The sequence below is a fragment of the Parasteatoda tepidariorum genome, chromosome 7 (genome assembly GCF_982258835.1).
Source record: "Parasteatoda tepidariorum strain Cologne lab strain chromosome 7, Ptep-v5.0, whole genome shotgun sequence".
In the NCBI taxonomy this organism is placed as follows: Eukaryota; Metazoa; Arthropoda; class Arachnida; order Araneae; family Theridiidae; genus Parasteatoda; species Parasteatoda tepidariorum.
Window position 1 is genome coordinate 96711309 of NC_141761.1, and position 19026 is coordinate 96730334.

Genomic DNA, 19026 nt, shown 5'->3' on the forward strand with positions numbered 1-19026 from the left:
GCATGGTGCCAATTCTAAGCGTCTGGCGCGAAAAGTCATCGATCGGTGGATGGCGGGAGATATTTTCACTACGGCTACGCAGGAAAGGACCCCACACTCCCCCGCTGTATGATAGTCATTTTCTGTGGGGGTACATCGACCCCCGACTTGTCCTAGCCAACCAGTCTGCGATAGTTAAGAGTCGCGGTTTTTTAAATTCATATTTAATAGCTTGAATTTATTGTTAGTTTCTGCTACAACTTGAACTATAAAAAGTAGTTTTTGTTTTACTTATAAAATTTGATATTTATTATTAATACAAAAACGTCTATAGTTTTATTCCTTGTAGTTCTTCACAAGATTTTGCCATTGGTAGTCTTAAAAGATAATTAAATTAATAATAAACATTTAATCTCACTTTTTTTTAAAAAAAAAATTTTGTAAATATATCAAAGTTAAAGATAACGAACATTAAACGGGATATTTCTGAAATATATATTGCATGCGTATTGCTGATTTCTTTAGGAGTTATTAGTCTGGCCATTCAACCCTTTTTTTTTTTTTGTTTGTTTGATTAAAAGAAAACCGCATTCCAAACAAGGTAATGCAGTTCTTTTTCGTATGGTCACATTCTTTCAAAACAGGATTTTCTCTTGTTGCGCACTTCAAGCAACTGGGTCACAGACTGGAAGGAATGCAATAGTTCGCCTCCAGTATGATTTCGATCGTTTTTTTTTTTACCTTCCATATTTTGAACTTTATAAACAAGTTCTTGTAAATTCTTCTATTAAGTTATTCGCGTGTTAGTTCGTATTTATAAAAATATTATTAAAATTTATTGATGTTTAACACAAATACACGTTTATTATTATTCGCATTTTATTTATTTACAAATTTTTTTTGAAAATTATTAAGTACGTAATGGTTAATTGTGAAAAAAATAAACAAACAATGCCCATATGTTTTTAATATCTATGCTTTACTTAATTCACTACTAGTAAAAGTTACTATTTTAAATCCTTTATTATTAAGTTTAAATCAATTTTATTATGGCAATATTATTTCCATTTTTAATTTATCATTCATATTTACTTACTAAAGGTAAATCGTAAACATAGCTTGTTTTGATTCAAAGAAATTGTTTTGATGTTTATAGTAGAGTCAAGGAAATTAGTGTTGATATTTATAGAGTAGGAAGTTATTTGTAATGTTGTTTATAGAGTTGAGGAAGTTGTGTAATTGAGAATTTCTCAAGCATTAATTTAAAATTTCTCTCTGTAACTTCAACAAATATTTCTGCTCTGATTATTAAGTGTAACAATCTTTTACTCATTCGTTTATGTTAAAACTTTATATTTACAACCATTTTAGAATATATTTAATATGAAAGTATTTTTAAATATTGATAAAATTTCATTTATATATCATGGTTTAATAATAAATTAATTAATTTACCTTTTATTACTAAATGGTAATTTAGTAATAAATAAGTAGTTGCATTTGAATTACCATTGTAAGTGTGTCTTAATGCCAAGTTATACTAAATTTGTTTTTTCCTGTTAATTATTAGGTACACGAGTATACAGTCCGCCTGAGTGGATAAGAAACAGTTGTTACAATGGTTATGCCTTAACTGTATGGTCCTTGGGTATTCTCCTGTATGATATGGTGTGTGGTGACATTCCTTTTGAAAAAGATGAACAAATCTTGAAAGCAGACATCAGGTTCAAGAAATTCCTTTCAATGGGTAATTATCTTTCATTGTTTATTTTTATGGATTATCTTTTATTTTTATGAGATAGTTTAAAGTTTTAACATTGTTATAAGTTGCTATTAAAGTATTATAATAGTCTTAATAGCTGAGAGAGTAATGTAATAAGAAAAACTTATTCAGAGTTATGACTGAATTTTTTTTCCCCCAGTTAATTTTCTGAAATTAATGCTTATTTTTTGGTCTAAAGCTCTTCTATAATTTTGCAAATTTTTTATAAGATGTTGTGCAAATATTGTACATTAAAATTTGTTACTAATAGAAATTATACATTAATATTACACTTTACAATAGTTGACAATAGTGATACTACAAAATTGACATTTTAAAGGTAGTTAAAACAGTGTATGCACTGTATTCTTAATAATAATATAAAGATTGATTGTTTTATTTATAGTCAACACTGCTTTTTACTTCTTTCATTGTAACAATGATATTTACTTCATATAATAATGATAGTTAGGCATTGAGATTAATAATGATCAGAGGTATAAATCTTAAAAGTTGTGTTATGCACTTTTCAGTTTATTTAGAGCAGCTCATTATCAAATAAAATTATATTAGATATAGTTTTAATAAAAGTGTATAAAAACATGTAGCTTATTTTTTAGTTGTACTTATAATTTCATTTCTTTCTTTACAGAATGCAGAGACCTTATCAAAAAATGTCTATCAGTCAAAGCTTCAGACAGACCCACCTTAGAGGAAATCCTAGAACATCCGTGGATGACCATGCCTCTCGAAAACCTCCCATCTCCCAGCATTCCTGTCCGACACAGTACTCGTATCGAGGACTATCTCGAATTGAACTCTTCCTCAACGAGTAGTGACGGAAGTCTTTGACTCGAATATCTGTCTTAATTTATTTGTTGTAACATAGGCATAATTCATTGGTTCCTAACTGGCTTCAGGCCCGGTGCACTTACAGGCCGCTGAGAAAGATAGCGAAAGAATAGTTTGGAATGAAAGAATTTAACGAGGCAATATTTCTCCTTGGGTCCCACTCACTCATCTATTTATTGTTATTTATTTATTTATTATCATTGTTTAAATGATAAAGCTAGGTACTGTTATTTTCAACCAAATGCATCGTGAGCTTTCACCTCTATGTATTCGTAGCTATATTTAGATAGGCTCTTCTCGTAAGATGTAGAATTAGTGGAAGGGCTTGAAAGTGCCTTTATGATTGTTGTCATTTTTCAAAATTCTAAAATGATCTTATTTAAATTATTTGGTAGTCTATTTCTGACATTAATTATTGACCAGTGCCTATCTCAGTTTAGTAGTACCGTCTTAGAGATAATGCCTTCAAAGAGTTTTGAACATTGCATTTGGTTAGAGATAATGCCTTCGAAGAAATTTTGAATTAATGTGCATTTGGTTGAAATGACCATTTTGAGTACCTATTAATTTATTTGCAAGAGAGAATATTTGTAGGGCCTATTCCCTAGTGTATTTTATACATGCTCAATTGCTTGATTTGTCGATATTTATCGAAAGTTCCTCGAAGGCCATGACGCCTCTTGGAGCTGATATTTGTAGAAGTTCCTTTTAATATGTCTGTCAATTATTTATTGTAAAAACAGCCTTTCATTGTAAATAATTGGAAGTAGAAAAATACATTCCAGCATCTTGTGTTCATATCAATCTTCCAATTGTTTCAATGTTATTTAAAATTAATACAATGCTCTCTTCTTCAATATTTGTTGAATAATATCTTCAATTTTTTTTTATCGAATAACTCTTCAGTTTATTAATTAACTTGTAATTAAAATATTCTATTAGATTTTTATTTTATTAAAACTTAAAAATAAAGATCTTTTATAGTTTAATAGCCATAATTTACTTGAGTTCTAAAAGTCTATATAATTTCTGTCTATATAATTTTAATTTTTTAGTCATATTTGACACATTTAAACAATTGGAAGATTAAAACATATCATCTTCCAATTGTTTCAGTGTCATTTAAAATTATTACAATGCTCTTTTTATTTTATTAAAACTTGACAAAAAAAATTTGGTCTATTAGAATTAAATAGACAAAGTTCGAAATTTTCTTGACTTCTAAGAGTTGTTAACTTATATTTATTTAAATAATTTTACCACTTTAATTTTTGAGTCATATTTGACACTTATTATATAGAGCATTGTAAAATTATCTAAATTTTTAAATCAAGTTTGGCAGTCCTTTTCAAAGCATTGTAAAAAAAATTTAAAATCTCACTTGAATTCTAACTTCTCTAAATTTAACATAGAGATTCATAAGGAGTTCTTAATTTTAATAGTTAAGTCAGCTACTAGTTTGAGTTTAAGAGATATTTAATTTATCAAGACTAGCTTTTATATGAGCCAAATGTATATAGGATATCATGAAAAAGAAATTTTCAATCATCAACTTGTCCAAATCTCATAATTTATTGAATGACTAAGCCCGGTGCTTAAAGTATGTAGCATAGTGGGTACCCTGGAGATTTAATGATTTGCCTGTCTACCATCACTGCCCTTCGTAAAGTCCTAATTTTAGTGGACTTTTTTATAGAACTTGAGTGTATATCTTGTTCACTTATTTATTAATTGTATATATGTATATAGGCTGACCGAGCTGCAAAGTTCCTCCAAAAAATCTGTATATCTGCAAATTTTAATTTATTTCGCTGCGAAGATCCAACTTGGCTACCCAATACATTGTAAGCAGCTCGCAGGCCAATGAAGCATTTATGGCTTTCTGGATGAAAGGCATCAGTGCTTCACGTATTTATGTGCCTTTTTTTTGACATGTGTTGCTGTGTAGCACTAACTTGTACATATGTAAATATTATAAATATATATATATATCTATTATTATTGATAAACAGAGGTATTTTTCTATACAGGGAAATTCCAAAATAAACTAGATGTCAACATATATATTTGTCTTTATTTGTGTAATCTTCATAAATCAATTTGAAGTATATGTGGCTTTTAAAAAAAGGACCAATTTATTGCAATTTGGATATTTAAATTGAAATTTCAGGCAGAAACTGGTATTTTCTAGAAGCCACATGTATGTTAAAAGATTCAATTTACATAAAATATATTATAATATACATTATTTGTGGCTTTTTTTTTAAAAATAAAGCCACATATGTTAAAAAATACAATACACAAAAAAATAGATTACAAATAATATAATATACATATTTATGGCTTATAAAAGAACCTGGTATTTCATAAAAGCCATGTGTATGTTTAAAAATACAATTCACAAGAAAAAAAAGAATGAAGCAATATGTTTAAAAATAAAATTCTATGAAGCCAAGTAGAACTAAGGCAGTGGGGAAAATTTTTTAGGTATATTATAAATAATATACGTTATTTGTGGCTTTTTAAAAAAAGCCACACATATGTTAAAAAATAGATTACAAGTAATACAACAATCTACATATTTATGGCTTTTAAAGGAATCTGATGTACTTCGAATGCCATGTATGTGGAAAAGAACAATTCACAAGAAGAAAAATCATTGAGTTCTTTATACAATCACCAAAATAGGTATGAAACCATGTAAGACTTAAAACAATAGGAATAGTTTTTGTTTAGTGTAATAAACATGTAGAAAAGTAAACGGACAAATGTTTTATAAAATAGAAACTGGTATATGGCGATGAAGGAATCACTATTTAATCTGAAATTATATTATAAGGATATATCTAGATTTTTTAAATGATATAGATTCAGCATTGAATGAATTACGACATATGTCTGAAATTAAGATATTAATATTTTAAAATAATAATTATTGATGAAATTAAATGGTTCAGAATAATGATATTATAAGAATTTTTTAATGATTTTAACTCGTTAATATTCGGTCTTTTCACATCCATGAAGTAAAGAGTAGAACCGGATGACATGAAGCAATGAGTAAATTATTCAATAACTTAAAAATATATTTCGTTATTATTTTTCGAGAAAAGCGATAATAAATTTCGCCTCTATTTAGCATTTTATGTTTTTTTTTATTTATATTTAACTGGATCTAGCGGGAGGAAATAATTGCAACTAAAAACTACATCAATGCAATATCCCTAATTTAAGGAAGGCATTTTTTTAATACTGTATTTCAAGTCGTTTGACTACTATGAAAAGGATGGCTCTGTTTAAAACCCGATTATAAAAACTTATGCATCTAAAAAAAATTTATTAATTAATAATTAATTTACATTCGTAATTTAATTACCTTGTAAATAACATTTCTTCTTCAAAAAAAATTATAACTATGATTTTAAAAACCAATTAAACCGTAAGTGATCAAATGTCTCATTATTAACTGACCCTCCCCATCTCATAGCTGCCAACTCTACTGGATTTGGACAGTTTCTGCTGGTTTAATTAACATTCTCCTGGTAATTCCCTATAATTGAGTAAATTTCCTTAAAAGATCCCTGTTGAAGTAGAATTTTAGTGCAAATCATTGCTTGCTTGAATAAGTGTCACTAACACGTAAAGAAGCGAGCCTCATTTATAAAATTCAGATAACTATGATGAATAAAATGCTATTCAAAATTGTCCCGCAGGATCGCAAAGACACAGTTCCCAGTTGAACACCGAAGTAAAGAGTCACTGGCTGCTGTCAGTAAGCGGATGGGTGACCACTTTGGTGATCCTGAGTAGGGACCGAGGGTGCGCGGTATTGGTCACCTGTTCTACCGTACAGTGCTCGACTTTGCGCGCAGGTCGCCCGGCTATCAAAGCAGGGGAGTCACTCCCTCTGCAGAGGATCAAAATTGTGATGGCATGTCTTCGGATCCTCTTCAGGGATGTTTCCCAGACCATCACCAATAGCTAATCTACAGCTCTAATGCGACGTAAATAAAGTACCTACTTCAATAAAAATCCCAGTGGTTCGAATCCGAGCAATAGCTGGTCGATACGAATTCCATAATATTCTCAGTGGAAGACGGATCATGGGTTAGAGTCTCCTTGCTGTCAGGCTAATCATGGGAGATTTTCGTGGTTTACTTTCCCATGTAAGGCAAATGCGGGTTGATTCCGCCCATTGTGCAGATCTAGTGCGACGTAAATAATGTACCTACCTACCAATTCAATTCTAATCGACCCGTAAAGCTCGACCCTATTCAATTCTAATCGACTCTCAATGTTCAACTCCTTAGCTTCGTAATTTTGAACCTAACCCAGAAGGCAAGAGAACACCTGGATCAAGCATTGCGACAAACTAACTTTCGTGGGGGAGTTTCTAATGGAACTAAACCGTATTTGAGATACATGGAGGAAAACCTCCCACGGTTAGTTTGATTGCCAGGGAATTCTAGCCCATGATTCCAACTACAATTGATGATATTTTACATCACCACTGTGGTCGGAGCGAGCTGGAATCAGAATTCGTATCAACCAGACACAGTTAGTACTCGAATCTATGTCCCCTCATTAATTGATAACTGAAAATTCAAAATAATTGTTCCATTTTATATTTCATAAACGGCGGTGAACAATCAACACAATTTTGAGTTCAGGACTATCAATATTCAACTCCATAGTCTTGTAATTTTAAACCCAACCCACAAAACCAAGGAGCTCCTGAATCAAGCATTGGGACAAACTAGCCTTCGTGGAGAATTTCTTGGCGGAACAGACCAGCATTCGCGTCCTTCCATGGTTAACCCGACGGCAAAGTGATTCTAACCCATGATCCGCCTGTCACTGAGGATATTTTACATCAACACAGTGGTCCTATTTGAGGTCAAAAAGTTTTAACTCACAGCAAATAATTCATTAAACGCAAACGATATTATGTATATATTAAAGCTATTAATTAATAAATCTGACAACAATTGATAAAAAAAGTAAAGAATTGTTTTCTGGATTTAGTGCGAGAAACTTTCGCTTCGTTGCTCAAGGAAATTTTCATTTTAAAGAAGTAAGCTACGATTATCAAAAACACATCATTAACCATCAAGCGAAGTTTGATTCTCGTGGACCAACATTCCATGATGATCTGTGATGGTCAATGATGATTCCAACTATACATTTCCATGATGGTTTAATGGAAAAAATCAAATTGCATTGATGGAATATACCGTCATAACAATTTGTTTTTTTTTCTTATGTTGGCCCATCATAGATCAGTTCGAATTCCTATATTGCGATGATGGTTGTTCATGATTGTTCCAACATTTGATTCGTAAAAAACTATGATAGAAATTTCTGATGGTTCAACATGAATAAACCATGACAACAAGTTGTTATTCTTATGTTGGACCATCATAAGTCAGTCCGAATTCTTACATTGCGATGATGGTTGTTCATGATTGTTCCAACATTTGATTTGTAAAAAACTATGATAGAAATTTCTGATGGTTCAACATGAATAAACCATGACAACAAGTTGTTATTCTTATGTTGGACCATCATAAGTCAGTCCGAATTCTTACATTGCGATGATGGTTGTTCATGATTGTTCCAACATTTGATTTGTAAAAAACTATGATAGAAATTTCTGATGGTTCAACATGAATAAACCATGACAACAAGTTGTTATTCTTATGTTGGACCATCATAAGTCAGTCCGAATTCCTATATTGCGATGATGGTTGTTCATGATTGTTCCAACATTTGATTTGTAAAAAACTATGATAGAAATTTCTGATGGTTCAACATGAATAAACCATGACAACAAGTTGTTATTCTTATGTTGGACCATCATAAGTCAGTCCGAATTCTTACATTGCGATGATGGTTGTTCATGATTGTTCCAACATTTGATTTGTAAAAAACTATGATAGAAATTTCTGATGGTTCAACATGAATAAACCATGACAACAAGTTGTTATTCTTATGTTGGACCATCATAAGTCAGTCCGAATTCTTACATTGCGATGATGGTTGTTCATGATTGTTCCAACATTTGATTTGTAAAAAACTATGATAGAAATTTCTGATGGTTCAACATGAATAAACCATGACAACAAGTTGTTATTCTTATGTTGGACCATCATAAGTCAGTCCGAATTCCTATATTGCGATGATGGTTGTTCATGATTGTTCCAACATTTGATTTGTAAAAAACTATGATAGAAATTTCTGATGGTTCAACATGAATAAACCATGACAACAAGTTGTTATTCTTATGTTGGACCATCATAAGTCAGTCCGAATTCCTATATTGCGATGATGGTTGTTCATGATTGTTCCAACATTTGATTTGTAAAAAACTATGATAGAAATTTCTGATGGTTCAACATGAATAAACCATGACAACAAGTTGTTATTCTTATGTTGGACCATCATAAGTCAGTCCGAATTCCTATATTGCGATGATGGTTGTTCATGATTGCTCCAACATTTGATTTGTAAAAAACTATGATAGAAATTTCTGATGGTTCAACATGAATAAACCATGACAACAAGTTGTTATTCTTATGTTGGACCATCATAAGTCAGTCCGAATTCCTATATTGCGATGATGGTTGTTCATGATTGTTCCAACATTTGATTTATAAAAAACGATGATAGAAATTTCTGATGGTTCAACATGAATAAACCATGACAACAAGTTGTTATTCTTATGTTGGACCATCATAAGTCAGTCCGAATTCCTATATTGCGATTATGGTTGTTCATGATTGTTCCAACATTTGATTTATAAAAAACTATGATAGAAATTTCTGATGGTTCAACATGAATAAACCATGACAACAAGTTGTTATTCTTATGTTGGACCATCATAAGTCAGTCCGAATTCCTATATTGCGATGATGGTTGTTCATGATTGTTCCAACATTTGATTTGTAAAAAACTATGATAGAAATTTCTGATGGTTCAACATGAATAAACCATGACAACAAGTTGTTATTCTTATGTTGGACCATCATAAGTCAGACCGAATTCCTATATTGCGATGATGGTTGTTCATGATTGTTCCAACATTTGATTTGTAAAAAACTATGATAGAAATTTCTGATGGTTCAACATGAATAAACCATGACAACAAGTTGTTATTCTTATGTTGGACCATCATAAGTCAGTCCGAATTCCTATATTGCGATGATGGTTGTTCATGATTGTTCCAACATTTGATTTGTAAAAAACTATGATAGAAATTTCTGATGGTTCAACATGAATAAACCATGACAACAAGTTGTTATTCTTATGTTGGACCATCATAAGTCAGTCCGAATTCCTATATTGCGATGATGGTTGTTCATGATTGTTCCAACATTTGATTTGTAAAAAACTATGATAGAAATTTCTGATGGTTCAACATGAATAAACCATGACAACAAGTTGTTATTCTTATGTTGGACCATCATAAGTCAGTCCGAATTCCTATATTGCGATGATGGTTGTTCATGATTGTTCCAACATTTGATTTGTAAAAAACTATGATAGAAATTTCTGATGGTTCAACATGAATAAACCATGACAACAAGTTGTTATTCTTATGTTGGACCATCATAAGTCAGTCCGAATTCCTATATTGCGATGATGGTTGTTCATGATTGTTCCAACATTTGATTTGTAAAAAACTATGATAGAAATTTCTGATGGTTCAACATGAATAAACCATGACAACAAGTTGTTATTCTTATGTTGGACCATCATAAGTCAGTCCGAATTCCTATATTGCGATGATGGTTGTTCATGATTGTTCCAACATTTGATTTGTAAAAAACTATGATAGAAATTTCTGATGGTTCAACATGAATAAACCATGACAACAAGTTGTTATTCTTATGTTGGACCATCATAAGTCAGTCCGAATTCCTATATTGCGATGATGGTTGTTCATGATTGTTCCAACATTTGATTTGTAAAAAACTATGATAGAAATTTCTGATGGTTCAACATGAATAAACCATGACAACAAGTTGTTATTCTTATGTTGGACCATCATAAGTCAGTCCGAATTCCTATATTGCGATGATGGTTGTTCATGATTGTTCCAACATTTGATTTGTAAAAAACTATGATAGAAATTTCTGATGGTTCAACATGAATAAACCATGACAACAAGTTGTTATTCTTATGTTGGACCATCATAAGTCAGTCCGAATTCCTATATTGCGATGATGGTTGTTCATGATTGTTCCAACATTTGATTTGTAAAAAACTATGATAGAAATTTCTGATGGTTCAACATGAATAAACCATGACAACAAGTTGTTATTCTTATGTTGGACCATCATAAGTCAGTCCGAATTCCTATATTGCGATGATGGTTGTTCATGATTGTTCCAACATTTGATTTGTAAAAAACTATGATAGAAATTTCTGATGGTTCAACATGAATAAACCATGACAACAAGTTGTTATTCTTATGTTGGACCATCATAAGTCAGTCCGAATTCCTATATTGCGATGATGGTTGTTCATGATTGTTCCAACATTTGATTTGTAAAAAACTATGATAGAAATTTCTGATGGTTCAACATGAATAAACCATGACAACAAGTTGTTATTCTTATGTTGGACCATCATAAGTCAGTCCGAATTCCTATATTGCGATGATGGTTGTTCATGATTGTTCCAACATTTGATTTGTAAAAAACTATGATAGAAATTTCTGATGGTTCAACATGAATAAACCATGACAACAAGTTGTTATTCTTATGTTGGACCATCATAAGTCAGACCGAATTCCTATATTGCGATGATGGTTGTTCATGATTGTTCCAACATTTGATTTGTAAAAAACTATGATAGAAATTTCTGATGGTTCAACATGAATAAACCATGACAACAAGTTGTTATTCTTATGTTGGACCATCATAAGTCAGTCCGAATTCCTATATTGCGATGATGGTTGTTCATGATTGTTCCAACATTTGATTTGTAAAAAACTATGATAGAAATTTCTGATGGTTCAACATGAATAAACCATGACAACAAGTTGTTATTCTTATGTTGGACCATCATAAGTCAGTCCGAATTCCTATATTGCGATGATGGTTGTTCATGATTGTTCCAACATTTGATTTGTAAAAAACTATGATAGAAATTTCTGATGGTTCAACATGAATAAACTATGACAACAAGTTGTTATTCTTATGTTGGACCATCATAAGTCAGTCCGAATTCCTATATTGCGATGATGGTTGTTCATGATTGTTCCAACATTTGATTTGTAAAAAACTATGATAGAAATTTCTGATGGTTCAACATGAATAAACCATGACAACAAGTTGTTATTCTTATGTTAGACCATCATAAGTCAGTCCGAATTCCTATATTGCGATGATGGTTGTTCATGATTGTTCCAACATTTGATTTGTAAAAAACTATGATAGAAATTTCTGATGGTTCAACATGAATAAACCATGACAACAAGTTGTTATTCTTATGTTGGACCATCATAAGTCAGTCCGAATTCCTATATTGCGATGATGGTTGTTCATGATTGTTCCAACATTTGATTTGTAAAAAACTATGATAGAAATTTCTGATGGTTCAACATGAATAAACCATGACAACAAGTTGTTATTCTTATGTTGGACCATCATAAGTCAGTCCGAATTCCTATATTGCGATGATGGTTGTTCATGATTGTTCCAACATTTGATTTGTAAAAAACTATGATAGAAATTTCTGATGGTTCAACATGAATAAACCATGACAACAAGTTGTTATTCTTATGTTGGACCATCATAAGTCAGTCCGAATTCCTATATTGCGATGATGGTTGTTCATGATTGTTCCAACATTTGATTTATAAAAAACTATGATAGAAATTTCTGATGGTTCAACATGAATAAACCATGACAACAAGTTGTTATTCTTATGTTGGACCATCATAAGTCAGTCCGAATTCCTATATTGCGATGATGGTTGTTCATGATTGTTCCAACATTTGATTTATAAAAAGCTATGATAGAAATTTCTGATGGTTCAACATGAATAAACCATGACAACAAGTTGTTATTCTTATGTTGGACCATCATAAGTCAGTCCGAATTCCTATATTGCGATGATGGTTGTTCATGATTGTTCCAACATTTGACTTGTAAAAAACTATGATAGAAATTTCTGATGGTTCAACATGAATAAACCATGACAACAAGTTGTTATTCTTATGTTGGACCATCATAAGTCAGTCCGAATTCCTATATTGCGATGATGGTTGTTCATGATTGTTCCAACATTTGATTTATAAAAAACTATGATAGAAATTTCTGATGGTTCAACATGAATAAACCATGACAACAAGTTGTTATTCTTATGTTGGACCATCGTAAGTCAGTCCGAATTCTTACATTGGGGTGATGGTTACGTATGTTGCTTACCATCAAATATATAATGGATCGTGATGGAATTATTGATGGTTACCATCAATATTATGTTGGTTCATCAATGGAAAACCATAAAACATTTTGACTTTGGTATGATATAATTAAACTTTAAGAGTAGGGTAAATTATCTAAAAAATCTTATTTTTTACTGCATTTTAGTTCAAGGTACACCGACCGGCCTGTGTAGGGAACAGGGAACTGTCCTTGCACCAGAAAGGTTCTGGGTTCGAATCCGGGGCAAGGCATGGGTGTTCTTTACTTCTCTCTACTATCTGTCGTCACTGTGGGAGAGTTGTTCGCCCACATAATATAGTGTCCCTGAAAGAGAGGTCAGCAAAATCGCCCTCTAAATACCTGATTTTTAACATAGGCGGGCATTGGAAAAAAAAAATTTAAGGTACAGATATTATTTTCGACGTTAACCCTTTGAAGCAGAATTTTCATTAAACATATTTTTCATAACTTTTTTCAATATTTTATATTAAATTTAGGTCAAAGTAAGTGAAAATAATTATATTCAGCATTTTAATAATTGATTGTTATGAAATACAGCAGGGCTGTCCAACTGCAAAGAGCCTATGGGCCAGAATTCCGGTCACTGATCACCTGGCGGGCCGCAGTTTGAAAAAGTTGAACAATAACCTCTTACCTCTAATACAATAACAATTATAGTTGAATTATTAATTATAAAACAATGGAACAGAAGGATTATAAAACAATTTGCTTACATTTTAATGGGAAAACTGAGGCCAATCAGCCTGAATAAGAAGTTGGTGGGCTGCACGATATGTGTTGGAGGGCCGCATGCCGCCCGCGGGCCTCCAGTTGGACAGCCCTGAAATACAGCATAAAACACTGTGTCTTTTTCTGGGTTAAAGATAGAATCTTCCAAATACGGCTCACTTGCAAACAATAATTTTTCAAATTTGCACTTACTTATGTCTAAGAGAAACTGTTATTCATTACTGAAATTTCTTTAATTTACAAAATCAATTATTCATACATTTTTTTGAATCTGAATTAAAAGAATAAAAACTTAAAATACTTTTTTTTTAATTTCATATTTTAGAACAAATATAGCTTTGAAAATCTAACAGATTGTTTTAGTAACTATTTGACAGTTTCTTATAGTTAAGAAAATACCAAAATATGTTTTTATTAGCAATTAGATCACCAGAAAAAAAATATTTATAACAGTGACACCGGTGTCCCATCTGTCAGGGCTACCTATCTGTACTAAAGGATTAAAAACAGAAATTTATAATTTATTGTAAGAAAATCAGTACGGGGATCGATCAACTGAAGTTGATTCCAACATGGTTAATTTAACATCTTATTAAGCTTGCTGTAATTTTGTACAGCGTTTTTGTTCAAGGTACAGATATTATGGTTCGGCTTTAAAAACAGGAAGTTGAAATTGTTATCTTGAAAATCCTAGCTACCAAAAATTTGGGTCACGTAACAAAAAAAAAGAAAGTTCCTTTTTAAAGGTTGCAATCTAGCAATAACGCAATTCAAATATTTGCTTTTTAATTAACATTAATTATTAAAAGATTCATTTACAATAATATAGTTGCTAAACTAAATCTACAGTTTTAAATTCAATCAAGTGTTTAACAAGAAAAAAAAAAAAATAAAAACATCTTTAAGGTTTGCTGTCGAAGGAAAAAAAATGTTTCATTTTTATTTTCCTAAAAAAAAAAGAGAAAAAGTAGCAACTAATCAATTTCAAGTTTGTGCCGTGACCTATAGATAGATTTATTTACCTTGAAAATGTAAATAAATATGTTAAAAGATGCATAGTAACAAAATATGTGAAAAATTAATATGTAACTAAATCTACAGTTTTAAATTCAATCAAGTGTTTAATAAAAAAATAAATAAATAAAAACATGTTAAAGGTTTGCTACCAAAGAATATGTAAACAAATCAAGTATCATGTATCAAAATATGTAAACAAATCAAGTATCAAGTATGTAAATATGTAAACAGTAATATGCATCTAAATCTTCTGTTTTAAATTCAATCAAAGGTTAAATAAAAATAAATAAATTTAAAAAAAAAAAACATTTTTAAGGTTTACCCTATAGAAGAAAAAAAATATTTCATTTTTATTTCCCAACAAAAAAAGGAGCTACCATCCAAGTTCAAGTGTGTGCCGAGACCTATAAATTTATTTACCCTAGAAATGTAAATAAATATGTTAAAAGGTATAATATGTAAACAATCATTTGCGAAAGGAAAAAAAAATGGGACACATTGATCAAATTCTACATTCCACAATAACAGTTGGACCCTCTCCAAAACGACCGGAACATTTATTTATTTTCTTATTCTAGATCTAAAAATAAAATCGTGCCCCACCATTCCTAGATCGATATTTTGCGACAAATAGGGAAAGAAAAGAACTGACCAATTTTAATTGGCAGCAAACCCGTAATATCCCTATAAACAAATCATCGTGACTGTGTCGTCTACTCCGTCATACGGACCATATTCCCACCTTCCATGCCCACTAGTGACGTCACGGATAGGCCTTTAGATCGATCTGCCAACCTAGGTAAGTCCCAGCCATGCGACCTAATATCTCTGGAAACACGGGCTCTCGAATCTAGGTCAGGCACGAGGTGCTAGTTTTTCATCAACAACCCTTTCTCTTCTATCAAACCTTAAAATGGGGAAATAGTATGGGGATTTTTTTTTTATTATTTACGTTATAGAAATTGAATTTTTTCCCCATTTTTTTGGCGGTGACTTATTTCAGATGGATCGATTCGAGCAGAGTTTTGAGGGCAATGAATTGGAAAATTATGCTTCGTTTGCGAGGAAATGTGGAATGTTCTTTCTTTCTTTATTTATATCTGACTAACAATGAAAGAGATTCATACTAGAAGGAATTGTTTTGGTTTCACTATTGGTTTACGTACTAGTTAAACATTCTATCTTTACAAATACGTTATTCGTAAGCAGGGGCTCTCGCAAAGATGGTCAAGAGCGTGCAGTCACTCCTCTTGGATATCCATTAAATTGAGAAATACATTTTACTTTTATGTTGTATCACTTTTTTTTTAATAATTACTGGTTGCGTTTCATACTGAATAATATAACCGTTGTTGAACACCGACCCAATTTTTGGGTTTACGGCTGCTAATGTTCAACTACGTAGCATTGTAATTTTGAACCCAATTCAGAAAACTAGAGAACTCCTGGGCCAAGTATTGGGAGAAATGTGCCTTCGTGGAGGACTTTATGATGGAACTTACCCGCAGTTGCGTTACATGGAGAGGAAAACGACGAAAACACTCCATAGTTAGCCTTAAGGCAAGGGGACTCTAACCCATGATCCGTCTACCACTGAGGATATTGGATATTTTACGTCAGCACAGTGGTCCGTGCAAGCCGGATGCGGAATTCGTACCGACCAGCCATTTCTGGGATTTGAACCCGGTCTACTTCATTAGCCCCTGAGCCATTACGGCTCTCATATAGAATATAATCGGATTTGCGTTACACCTCCCACGGTAAGCATTGTGGTCGGTGCGAATCGGGTGCGGAATTCTAGTCGACCAGCCATCGCTGCCTTTCGAAACTGGGTTCACCTCATTAGGAGGCAAGTGCTCTATATCCCCTTAGCTACCACGGCTCAATTATTGATTATACTTATTATTCTACAATATCAACAAAAAATAATAATAATATGATTAGCTAAACTTGATGGAGAAATGATGAAAAAAAATGTAACTATACAATCTCAGGGAAATTAGTTCAACTTTGAACCATAATATGGTACTTTTTACTACAGCTTTAATAAGGTGTTAAATTGAACCTTATCTCCATTAAAGATAAAACACACGATATTAAAATGAAGTTTAAAATGTACAAAAATAAAGTTTAACTTAGCACCATATTAAAATTACTACAAATTTCAACGATATTATGGTACAACACAACCCAAACACTGTAACAAAATTTCTAGTATTCCATTTTTCTTTGTCTGATTTAATATTTACTTGATTAAACGTAATGTTTATTGTTCTGATTTAATTTTTTCCCTTTACTTTTATTTATAAAAAAATACTGAAATTTTTTTATTTTTTATAAATCCATCAATTCACATGATTTTACTAAAAAACATTTTATAAGCCAAAAAATATATATCAAAAATATCATATTTTATTCCAAAAATTTTTTGTTATAAATAATATTTAATGATAATTTAAATAAAATGAGGTTAAGTAAACATAGTGATATGCTTAATGCAGACAAAAAGAAAGAATCAATTTAAAAATTCACTCGATATTATAAAATTTTGCTGAAAAACCTATTATAACACAATATATATATATATATATATTCATAAATATCACATTTTATATCTTTGTTATAAATAATACTTTATAATAGTTTAAATCAGGTAAGGTTAAGTAGGTCTAGTGTTAGACTTATAAATTACTTACATTTGCTTAATAAATTAAGCTTGATTTTGAAAACAAATGTAAAGTACACATTAATTTATATTAGTGATAGTGAAGTGTTATATTGAACTAATACTATTTTAATTTCAACTAAAAAAAAAATGAAATAAAAAATAAAAAAAACGAGCAACAATAATAGCCGAGCAACAATAATCAGATATTTAGCCGATCATTCCAAATGTTTAAACATAAAAACTATTTTTGCTACAAATGGCAAAATTGTTCATTCTCTTAAAGAACTTCAATTTGAATATTAAATTATAAGTAGAATTAAAACTTTATCCAATTTAAAACTTAAAAAAGGAAAAAAGGATAATTTCCAAAAATTCTGAAAATAGTTTTGTGAAAAATTTGTCTTAATCACAAGCGTTTTAGCAAAATCTGTAATAAATCTACGTGGATGATATTTTAAATTTATGTAGAAATTAGAAGTTAAATTCTGAAAAAATTAATTCATAAGAGTCAAAAAAAAAAAAAAACACTTAAATCATATCTGAAAAACACTGATTTATAGGCATTAATTAATATACCGAGTCAATTTAGAAGAAATGAGAAACCTAGATTAGATCAGCTTGCAATTTTTTATTTTTCATTCAAAATACGGAAAATGATAGTTCTTTTTATAATATCTTAAAACTAAAACTTATAAGTTGTGTTTTATTCTCTTAATAATTAATAAGTTATGTTTTTTGATATGAACTTATTCCTAATAAAAGAATACGCCTGTGAAAGCTGCCTACAATATATTAAATTGGAGGAAGAGAGCTCTAAGCCTTTGATATGCAACTATCGTTTGTTCCTGAATTATCGTTTGGAACGCTTTATGATCTTTTGTTTTTGCAAATCTTGCGTGAAAGTAGAAGTATTCACATCAGTCTTAAAAATAGCCTTGATGATTTCCTGATGGGACATATTTTTCCCAGTTTTAAGATGATGGTGATATAATTACCTACATTCAATGCAACAGACTCGTTTTGCAGGGATGAAAACAAAAACTCTCACCAAAACAAGACTCGTCTTCCACTGTTTTGATTTTGATTGAGTCTTTGACCGCCAAGTAGGCCGAGTTGGGTTCGAACCCGCATGACCCCTTTCGGGCTCAACTTTCCCCAAACAACGACGTTTCGTTCCATTTCGAATGAAATGTATGTCACCAAAATTCTTTCCATTCAAGGTGATGGGACGTAAACAAGCTATTCTAATCGATGATGTTGTCACAAATATATCGATACTGTTGCTTTGTTGTTTGTTGACAAGCTGCGGTCAGTTTGGTGTTTTCGCCTTTCGCTTTGACCATTTGAGGCGGTCATTCGGTCATCCAAACAGTACCGAACTTTTTTTTATGGATGGAATGTTGTTTACGGCGTAAAATAATGTCCGTAGTCAATACAGGAAAAGTGCTTTCGAATAAAAGTCACGTGGTAAATGTGTTCCGGCGATTTAGTTTGAGTGTATGGCGCTTTGTTTTGATAGCACGCTTTGGCTTTTCCTTGTTCGCATTCGAAAATATTCATTT

General features: G+C 31.2%; 2 protein-coding genes across 3 annotated transcripts in view; one reads left to right on the plus strand and one right to left on the minus strand.

Annotated features, from left to right (window-relative positions):
- The window catches only part of LOC107439672 (serine/threonine-protein kinase pim-1), a 6686-nt gene extending 2031 nt beyond the window's left edge, over window positions 1–4655 (plus strand). Inside the window, exons 4-5 of the mRNA XM_016052344.5 lie at window positions 1550–1726; window positions 2394–4655. Coding sequence (XP_015907830.1) covers window positions 1550–1726; window positions 2394–2593 — 377 coding nt within the window. The 3' untranslated portion in view covers window positions 2594–4655. The remainder of the gene's footprint in view (window positions 1–1549; window positions 1727–2393) is intronic.
- LOC147807340 (uncharacterized) overlaps window positions 1–19026 on the minus strand; it is a 356527-nt gene that overhangs the window by 317453 nt on the left and 20048 nt on the right. The gene's annotated exons all lie outside the window — the stretch shown is intronic.